The following is a 10,893-nucleotide window of genomic DNA, read 5'->3' as shown; positions in this document are numbered from 1 at the left end:
TTGATGTTTAGCCAAATTCATTAAGGTATTTAGAAAGCAATAGCCGACCGTAGGCTTAAAACTTTAGATAAAAAAATCAAATTTTATATCAATTATTACAAGATACTATTGTACTATGGATGATATCAAATATATAACATACAATACTGTATATTTAAAGCACACACACACCAGAGAGAGAGAGAGAGAGAGAGAGAGAGAGAGAGAGAGAGAGAGAGAGAGAGAGAGAGAGAGGATGATAATTCCACAAACTGTATATTTAATAGTATACATCCAAATGCTTTATTTGATAGTAATCAGGAGATAAATGAAAGAATGGATGATACAACATGCTTTATTTAATAATAGTGCATCAACATGCTTTATTTGATAGTAAGTCGCAGCTAGAACATAATCTTAGTTCCTAGGCTTGAAGGAATTTTTGAAACCAAAGAGCAGAACGCTTTGGATGCCTCTTCAATCCATTTTTATAGTCGACGAAAACAAGTCCGAATCTGACTGTGTACCCATTGTTCCACTCAAAATTGTCAAGAAGCGACCATGCAAAATATCCCCTGACATCAACTCCCTCCCTGTAAGAAAACATCACATAAAAAAAGATTTCAGTGTACTTTCAGAAAATCTCTTAAGAGTTCTAGCTAGCGATAGTAGCTATCCAAGCCTTGTGGAGAAATCCTGAGTACAATTAGCAATACACCATTTAAGATATGCCTCTTTTAATAAAACTTCAAGAAACGAAAAAAAAGTCTTGGTCTTTCCAAAAAAATTGCAGAAAAAATCAAAACCCTTTGGAGCATGAAAAGTTACAGTTTAGAATTTTTTTTTAAAATAAAAATTGTGCACCCAATTAATGTCTGATCTGGCCATATTGAATTATTGACCATTGAGATCCATGGATCCTTCTGGATTAAAAAACCATGTCCTTAATTACAACTTGAAAACAATTTGTTAACTCATCCCATTAACAATTCTGCAGGTAACACAAAAAAAGTAGGGATCGATAACCAAATCAAGCTGGTGTATTTGCTAGAGTGAAAGATCTTATTCTCATATTCAAACAAATTATACTTCCAAATACAAAAAGTCAGATGTGTTTTGTTTTATTCTAATGTTAAGATTCTCTTTCCAAAAAGGTAAAAAAAAGGGGGTCAAGTATTATTAAGGTTCTGTTTGAAAATCACAAATGTAATAGAGGAAAGAAATAAAAATATTGAAGATATATAAAGAACAAAAACATGAAAAATGACAGCACTAGGTTCTGGTTTTAACAACCTTATAGCCTCGTGTAGGTAATAAAGATGCTTGGAGTAGAACTCAATTCTCCACGGGTCCTTGAGTGCTTCCACTAATGGAAGAGTGCTATTATTGGCCTCTGAACATCCTGCAAACATGCATCCAAACATATTAAGAGAAATAACAACTTCAATTGCCAAAAAATGGATAAAGTTAGAGTTGTATGGAAATGAAACTCACCATTTTCCGTAATGAATATTTTTGGACTATTGTATCTGTTTTTGATGTACACCAGGAGGTCCTTTATTCCCTTGGGGAACACATACAACCCAGATGATGCTTCCTGTACAGTTAGGCCATTAAATTCCACTCATAATCTTTTCAAATCTTTAAATTTCATGACTAGCTGCTCAATGATAAGAAAGAACTAGACTTGCGATACTCAAACTGAATGAAGTCAAATAATTAACAAAAAATTTTAAGTACCATTTTTGTGAAGTGAAAAGCTGTTTTAAATAGTCATGTTTGTAATAGGTTCTTTATTACTATTATTTTTGTTTTATTATCATAGATCAACAATTCATCATTTCAAAACTACCGTAAAAAAGTACAATTTATATCATTTTAACAAATTCATGTACTTGAAATGAGTTCAATTGTGTACAGAACAAAAATTCTCAATTAATTAGGAGAAATTTCAGTGTATCTGAAATGAGTTTCTTTAATGTTTGGCACTCCTATGTATAGTTTCTGAAACGAGTCTCGTGCCAGTACTCGGTATAGGTGAACCAAATAATTAAGTGGTACGCAACAATATATCAAGTACAAATGCAACTATGAGTTAGGGTAGGGGTAAAAATGAATTGGGTCTATACAGATATCACATCTGAAGCTGATACATTATTTTCAAATACAGATCCTTAAACCAAGACCCAAGTATGCATTCAAATCAGATATAGATAACCGAGTCAGCATGAACAGCATAGGCTTGAACTCAGCCCAGATTGTTTAACTATTTAGGTGATCAAACATAAAATAGCATAATGACATGAAATAATCTATGAAAGCATAACTTCATATGAAACTCACCTCACGGCCAATGAGCACACCATTCCTTTCAGCTGTTGATGTAATCCAAAACATGGCAAATATTAGTACCATAAAATGTATAATAGTAAATATATGGTTCAGATCCACAAGATTTCCAAGAGTCACAACACTCAGTTTCAACTAAAAAAATTGTTTGGGTAACACAAGTTACCATTTCTTTCCTATTTTCTCTCTCTCTCTCTCTCTCTCTCTTTCTTATATATATATATATATATATATATATATATATATATATATATATATATATATATATATATATATTGGTGTTACTGAGGGCACACATATGGAACTATTGAGCAAGAAATAAGAGGTCTTAGATTTCTTTTGTAAATTAAATCCTATGAATGTGTTCTATAAGTTTTGTTTAGTGGGAAATGAGTTTTGAATCATATGATTGTGATACATAAGCAGTTTTTTTTAAGGTCTTCAAAAATTAATGGTCCACAGTGCATTAAAATTTCATGACTCAAAAGATCATATATTTGGATCGAAATAACATGAACTAAGGTTTGATCCTGAGCAAACAAACCATCCTGGACACATTTATAAGGTCAGATTGAGTCAATAAACCTTGAATCAATGATTTCCAGCTCAATAGTTTCATATAATTTTTTTGCTTTCAATACTACCAAATGTATATATATATATATATATATATATATATATAGAGAGAGAGAGAGAGAGAGAGAGAGAGAGACGAGTGTATCGTCAAACTCAGATTTTGTCCGACGCTAAATCGGACAAACTTGCGCTGCTTGTTTGCCTGTCACGGAAACCCTCACCTGAGAATTTCTGCAGGAACACACGAAAATCGTTGCGTTTTGGTGAGCCCCACCATGGCAACCTGAACCCTCTCTTTTTCTGCGGTAAGAGGGTCGTTTTCAACGTTATCCCTCCTTTAAGCAGAAAGCTTTCCCGAGTGTGTATCAGTTTTCTTCCGGTGCACGCAGATAACTTTCATACAAAAATGAAAGCTTGGTTGCATTTTATGACTTCATCATGACATTTATTTTGTCTATTTCGATGACAGGGAAACAGCTCGCAGTGTCATAGCATTTTAGTATTCAAGTTAGTATCCCCACATGACATGTTAGTATTCAAGTTACCTGTAAGGTTAGCCCTAGAATCCGTGGCATAGGTGGGAGTGATGATTGTGTTGCTTGAGCCATAATCTGATGCATAGTAGGATGTGTAGTAATTTACTCCAATAAAATCAGAGGACCCTTTTACGAGCTGTGCTTCCTCTTTTGTGAATCGTGGGAGACGGTCCTTCACCAGTATTCTCATGCTTTGTGGATAATCACCGTTTGTCAATGGATCCATAAACCTGTCATGTGGTCAACAAAAACCTTAAAAATTGATGCTTTGATAAAAGTTAGCATCATGGTGTCACTAAAATGCGAAGTCCCAGTGTGAAGGTGGTAGCAGAAGCCAAATCTGAGAAGCATGACAATCCTAAGGGTGCCTTTCATAGTCATTACACAACAGTGCTGGATGAGTTGTCCTAGACAAAAGAGTCACATTTCTATGGGTGCGACTCCTTAATTTGTCCCAAAAAAATGAAGACGCGAGACATCCATTTTGGTAGAACACTTACATTGCGTGTATGATTCCACCATGGGTGCTGGAAGGCATTTCTACATTTTAGTCATATATCTTTTGTAATAGTTAAATTGCTCATATATTGACAATAATATATTGCTGACCATGTGGAGCAGACATGGACAGAACGTGGATTAAATACAAATATGGGACATGAATACCAAATTTTTTTGAAAGCTAGGACACATAGGACAAGGAAATTTTTGGATAATTGGAGAAAACCGTCTCACTCACTCGCGAGATCATTGCCATAAAACCCAAATTCTCGTTGCCCATCTTGAAGAACACCCAACTTCAACTTTGCAACAAGAGATGTGCACCTGTGCGATTCAAACTCATGATGTTTCTTCAGCTTGTGGGCAAGGACATGGATCTTAATTTTTTTTTTTATAAATTAAGTGCTAACAGAAAAGGACTTGAATTTTTTAAATATTTAATTTGTGAATAAATAATCTTAGTATTTTAATATTTAAAATTATGCTCAAACCTGCCATAGGGTGTCAAATGGCATGTCAATGTGATGTGTGGTGCCCCTAAACATGTGATGACCCCATATAGCATGTGCATGTGCTATGACATAGATAGCTGACCCCAACTTAAATGTATTTTTGCATGGAGGATAAATTAGAAAATAGTAGGAACTGAAGAATTTCAAATGTTATGTGTTAAGTTGCCAACATGTATTGTGAGCATGCCATAAAGACGGGGGCAAATAGTTTGCTTGTCAATTGATAAAAAGAGGTTGAGTTTTAATTTGTTGAAGTTATCATTGAAGCATTTTCAAGGTTGTCTAGTGGGTTATCCGTGGCATCCTTTCACTGGGCGGGCTACCTTTGTTGCCAAGAATTAGAAGGCGTGGTTTTGTGTCAAACACTTTATAAGTGTTCGGCCCATTTAAGAGGGACACAGGGCCCCTTCTTTAATAGCGAGGGCACCCTTTATTAACAAGCTGCCCTTGGTTGGGCAGAACACTTAACACTGGATGTGCTTCAAAGAATTGCGTCTGCTCTTTTGTGTGTGTGTATGAGAGAGAGAGAGAGAGAGAGAGAGAGAGAGAGAGAGAGAGAGAGAGAGAGAGAGAGATCAGTTACCATCCAAGCACAAAATCAAGTGCCCGTTGTGCTGCCATATGGTCGGATGCAGAACTTGAGTATGGCACAAACCATTGTGATATCAAGGTAATGCCTATTTCTCCCTTCTGTGCTTTCTGCAAAAAAAGACAGAAATAAAATCAACATACTTTAAAAAGATATTTAACAAAACCCTTTCTACCATCATGACAGGAAAGGATGTACAGCCAGTTGCAAATTGCATTGGTAGTTAGGCATTGCAAAAATCTCTTCCTGATTGAATAATGACGAGCTTCATTACTACATATATGTTGAAAGAATATATCGTTGCCATGATCCTTCCAAGAGGGTTTTCTTTCATTCATTCTCTTTTGCTTTTTTGTTCTCTTTTTAGCTGTTACCTTTGTGTTATGGCAACAACTTATGGCCTAGGCCTATTATATACTTATTTTAGTTTTTATTAAAACAACATTTTTTTAGTTGTAAGAATTGAACGAGAGCAAATCCAGTAGAAAGGCCCAATACTAAGAAAAGTACTAGGCCCCCGGAGAATGATGCCATGTATCATAGGACTGAGACTCACCTTCTCGGTCGGCAGGCAAAAGTTTATTATACTGAAGTAGTACATCTAGCGCCAGTATAACCCAGTTTTTCACTTACACTAAGTAAAATAGCGCTAGTAAAAATGATCTTTAATTGGCACGCCAGTAAAAAAAAGTTTTTCTAATATGAGACCTCTTTGGATCCCGCTCAAGCTGATCACTGTCCTGGGGATGGCTGGCTCAGGCATGGAGATGTCTAGTGTGCTAAGTACATAGCCTGAGTACTGGATACAGCCTCCACTTGTTTGTACCAACAATTCATGTAACTTAACTCACTTAAACCTAATTGAAAGGATGATTTAAGTCGTAAAAAGCAATATGAAAAGGGTATTTATTACCTGGTACTTGTCTTTGTATAGCTTCACTGCATTAGCATGGGCTAACAGCAAGTTATGGGCCACTACATAGGGCTCGGTTGCCGAATTCCCATCGGTGCAATTGCCTAGGACCTTGCTGCATCGCCCAGGTGCAAGCTGACCAAGGACGTAGCCCCCATCTATAAATGACCATGGCTCGTTGAGTGTAATCCAATGCTGGACTCTGTCTCCAAATTCTTTAAAGCATACGTCGGCGAAGTTCGTGTAATCATCTCTATAGAACAGAAAACAATTTGGTTAATCATTTCTTTCAATTTTGAATCTACAATTTAGAAAAATAACAGAATTAATTTTTTAAATATGGTAACAATAGGATTGGGACACCTGGTCTCATCTTTTCAAGCCTCACTCTTTGTCATGGCAAAAAGAACAGAGGACACAGAATTTTGTGTGAAACTTTTTATTAAAAAATAGTACCTATATAAGAGGACATGAAACTTTTCATTTATTTTATGTTTACTGGGACCTAGGGTTGCAATGGGTATTAGTCGGGTCATTCTAGATCCGACACTGGATTTGACTTATGAACAGTAGGTCTGGTTCCACGACTGGATCATCGGATCTTACAATGAAGCTCACAATCTAGAGATACCATATATAGTACAAGATTTGGTCAAAATGGCTAAAACCTATTGATTTAAAGCTAAAATGATAAACCGGCCAGATTTGGGTTCTTCATCTGGATCGACCATATATGCTGATCTGATTGCAACTAGGGTCTTCATCTGTTTTGGGTCTGACAGAGGTTCGGATATATACTCTCTGGATGCACTAATGTAGCCGAAAGAGCGTACAGAAGAAGTAAGACTTACACAATTCTGGCACTTAGGAATCCACCATATTCTCTCTCTAATGTTTGTGGAAGATCCCAGTGGAAGATAGTAACAAAAGGCTTTACACCTGTCACATGAACAAATACCTTTATCAAAACAAGCATGCTAAAACGGGCTGGACTTCCTCCACTATATATATATATATATATATATATATATATATATATATATATATATATATATATATATATATATATATATATATATATATATATATATATATATATATATATATAGTGGAGGAAGTCCACTATAGAGAGAGAGAGAGAGAGAAATGTGCTCGTTCTGCCCCCATTATGCTCATTAAAAAATTGTAGTTTTTAGTATTTTTTTCTCACATCTAACACCACAGATGTGATCTACAGGCTTTGTTTAGTGGGAACCAGCTTTTGGATCATCCAAATCTGACCTGTATACATGTTTTTCGGTGATCCAAAATCAATGGCAATGTAGGTATCAACTTTTTCATCTCATAAAAATATATTTTTTCATTAAAAAACATGATTCAAGAGTCGATTCTCTCTAAAACGATCATGTTAAACACATCTAATGTTTAAGATCTATCATAAAATACTTCAAACTATAAGGTCTAACGGAACGAGGCAGAACGAGAAAAGAGAATCAAATATGTCCAGTTCTCATATATATATATATATATATATATATATATATATATATATATATATATATATATATATAGGTGCAACATGATAGGTGCTAAATGATATACATATATAATTGGGACAAACACTCATTGCTTATGTTAAAATTGTTAAGCTAATTTTAGTTGTTGTAACAAGAGCATGAGTGGCTTGTTGAGGGAGAGGGAGAGGGAGAGGGAGAGACCTTTAGATAGCAGCTCGTTGATGACGTTGTTGTAGTAGGCCACACCCTCCTTGTTGATCCCACCACTTGTCTTGCCAGCTGTTAAAATAAAAGTGCATAAAAACCTTGATAATCAAAGAAAAGGGACTCAAATATTGTGGGGTCCACCATAATCCCATTGCTTGGAAAGTAACTTTTGGATGAAACGGCCATCATGACATGGAACCGATATATGATGTTATCCTCTGTGACATAAATAACATTGAATTTCCAAATGTTTTCTATGAATAACAACGAAAAGATTATAACATGGTGTGGCCCCAAGGGTGTAGTGAGATGGGGCCTAGGCCACTAGGTGGTTGGTCTAGGTTCAAATCCCATGAGCGTCACCCTGCGCAAGTCAAAGTGTGGTGACTCCTCGAGGGCGAGGGCTAAGCCTTTGGAGTTTTGTGCTGTCAAGACAGTGACCTAAGTAAGCCTGACAGATCCTGAGGTGATTTCTCCAAGTAAAAATCAAGAAAATAACTTGGTACACCTTTTTGGGAATGCATGTGAGCCGTTGTTCGGAAGATGGTGAAAAAAGTGATAGAGGGGTGATGGAACTGGATTTTAGAACATTCTTGCAAGGATTTAGTTTTTTATTTTTTTTTTGAGAGAGAGAAATCTTGCAAGGATATAGTTGAAATCTAGAGATGGGAAAGGACTTTGAACAGACACTAAGTTGGAGTTGTCCTCATAAATCCAGCTCGAGAATAACTTTATCATAAAGGACAAGTTTACTTTGAAATCTATTAAAAAATCTTCTCACGAAACTGTCAGCAGGAGAAATCTCACAAGATTTTAGAAAATCTTGTTTTTCTTAGAAAGTCCTGAGAAAATATCAACATATATGAACAAATAAAATATATCTAGTGAAAATCTATGGTAGTTCTGAACCGTGATAGCACACGATATTCAGGGGGATCCTCTTTGACGCCCTTCATTTCTATAGTGCCTAAATACTTGATGTAGTGATTTATTTCAGATTAAATGTAAGGATAATGTAGGATTTCATACTTGGTAGTATTCTGCTCCAAGAGATTGAGATTCGGTATGCATCCATCCCTAAGTGTTTCATCAATTTCACATCCTCCTGCAATATTTCACAGCAAAAAATTGTAGTTACAAAAAATGTTGAAGATAATGAACTTCTGCAATGTTCAGAACCACAAACGTCATTAGAAAACAATGTTCACGATGTATGAACTTAATCATGATTTCTTAAGAAAAACCTTGATCACGCTTTCTTGAAAGAAAAAAGAAAAACCAATAGAGTGCAATTCTCAGAACCGGCCATAAATGCTAAAAACAGGCAAAGGGTCATTTGTTAAGAGGACATCCTACAAGGTACTTGGTGCAATCATTTCATGCCATCAACCGGTGAACAGCCACCATCTAGGTGTTGGCTCACGGCAAAGGACCTACATGGGTGGATTTCAAACTCATTACATCCCTTCAACTAGGTCGATATTCACGAGTTACTCCTGCAACATATATAAGTGGAGCCCTCGTGGGCATTTCTGCTTCTAAGTTTCTAACTGTAGTGATTCCTCCTCTGAGTGTGATCACAGAATTCTACTCAAGCATTCCTTTTTATTAAGTACTTTTCCTACTGAATCATGCGTTGCTTGGTCATAGAAACTAACAGTATGGATGCACTTCACAGTAAACACTATATAGCTGTTTATTCTAGATATCAACTTAATATTTTAAACGGACAATGACGTAGAAGGTCCTCAATTTTATTGAAAATACCATTGCTAACCGCAAGTTAAATAATATACCGAACATGGCCAATTTACTGTTCACTTAGACACTTTGGCTCTTTGTCGCGCCTACACATTTAAGTGTCTGATTTTTCGGGGCGACGTCGACTTACATGGTGCCTGATTTTTCTAGGCTACATGGCGCCTAGTTTTTTTAGGCAACAACATAGACAAAATGGTTTAAAGAAGGTGCCTACTTTTGTAGGCAACAAGAGGGTAAAAGTATCAAGTAAACAGTAAATTGGCCATGTTTGTTATATTTTAGTAAATTGGCCATGTTTGCAATATTTTTTCAAGTTGCTATCAAAACTCGAATTCGTGTCAAAAAGTGAGTACCATCTACATCATTTTCGGTATTTTAAAGAAAATTATATATATGAAACGTATTAGCAAACCTTGTAACGATGATATTGATCCACCGCTACGTCTCCATTAGAACCGTCTTTAATCTTGTCTGCACAAGCGCATCTGCTTAATAAACATAGAAAAAGAAAAAAGAAAAGTTGCAGTTGCAAGCTTCCTTTAGCATGCAGTAGAAAAAGGATATCGTGCCCGTACTTGGCTGGGTATGAGTGAAGGTATCCCAAATGCTAGGGCGTCTCCCACCTTCTTTAGCAGCACCTTCATACTGGACCAAAGAAAATTTTGTTTCTCCTTATTAGAAAAATAATGCTTTGGAATTAAACTGCGTGACTTGACACAGTAAGGCCAGTTCTTAAATGCCAAACCTGGTATGATGCAGATGCAGTGCCAAAGATGAAGTCCTTTGGGAAGCTCTTCCTGCTAAGTGAAGAAACAATTTCTTGAGATGGAGTAGGGGACACATATATCAGGCAGGAGAGAAAGAAGAAAAGAAAGAAGGGGAAGTTGGCAGCCATTGCTATGGTTATATGGTTAGCTTAGGTAGTACGTGCATCTTTATATAGCCTTTAAGGACTGGAGTCGTATGAGATATAGCTACACATGGTCAGGTCACAATATGATAACCTAGGGAGATATGGATTCCAATCACAAGCCAGGCTTGACCAAAAACTAAGAAGAAAAGAACGACTGAAATTCTTGTGAGCATTGTTGTCAAAAAATGGTTTTTGGACCCAATTAATTTTCAGGATTCATAGTATCGGCTAAAATTTTTAAAATTTTAAATTAAAAAATAGCAATAAATTGAAAATTAAACATTTATAAAAATAAAGAAAAGGGCGATTCAACCCCAAATCAGCTTGAGTCAGGCTGATTATGTCAATTTGGCCTATTTTTTTAGTAGGGATCGGGTTCGACCCTGAATCTAATCATTTTTGAGTGATTCGATTCGATGGTGATAATGTTGCTAGGGATGGCAGTGGACCAGGGCGGGGGTGGGGGCCCACCCCCGCTCAAAATCCTACCCTCCATCCCCCGCCTCCATTCTTGCACGGGTTTTAATTTTAACCTCCATC

The 10,893-nt window shown here is 36.2% G+C and overlaps 1 protein-coding gene across 1 annotated transcript; it reads right to left on the bottom strand.

Moving 5' to 3' along the window:
- Positions 1-242: 242 nt before the first annotated feature.
- On the bottom strand, positions 243-10,352 carry LOC149823429 (beta-glucosidase 12-like). Its single transcript, XM_090018829.1, has 13 exons — positions 10,186-10,352; positions 10,016-10,085; positions 9,853-9,911; positions 8,709-8,784; positions 7,674-7,751; positions 6,807-6,894; positions 5,956-6,208; positions 5,037-5,152; positions 3,450-3,670; positions 2,323-2,354; positions 1,474-1,576; positions 1,273-1,381; positions 243-572 (listed from the first exon to the last, which is right to left on the bottom strand). The coding sequence occupies exons 1-13, from the start codon at positions 10,333-10,335 to the stop codon at positions 404-406; spliced, it is 1,524 nt and encodes a 507-aa protein (XP_089874955.1). The 5' UTR covers positions 10,336-10,352; the 3' UTR covers positions 243-403.
- Positions 10,353-10,893: the final 541 nt, after the last annotated feature.

Source organism: Nuphar pumila, chromosome 10, assembly GCF_984573655.1.
Source record: "Nuphar pumila chromosome 10, dmNupPumi1.hap1.1, whole genome shotgun sequence".
Classification (NCBI taxonomy): Eukaryota; Viridiplantae; Streptophyta; class Magnoliopsida; order Nymphaeales; family Nymphaeaceae; genus Nuphar; species Nuphar pumila.
The sequence above is the reverse complement of the archived record's forward strand: the minus strand, read 5'-3'. Positions and strand labels throughout refer to the sequence as shown.

Excerpts from the sequence above, each read along its gene's own strand:
- LOC149823429 (XM_090018829.1), bottom strand. The coding sequence starts at position 10,335 with ATGGCTGCCAACTTCCCCTTCTTTCTTTTCTTCTTTCTCTCCTGCCTG. Across the intron at positions 9,912-10,015 it reads CTTCACTCATACCCAGCCAA|ACAAGATTAAAGACGGTTCT; the intron begins GTACGGGCACGA and ends GCGCTTGTGCAG. Across the intron at positions 6,209-6,806 it reads TTCCTAAGTGCCAGAATTGT|AGATGATTACACGAACTTCG; the intron begins GTAAGTCTTACT and ends TCTGTTCTATAG.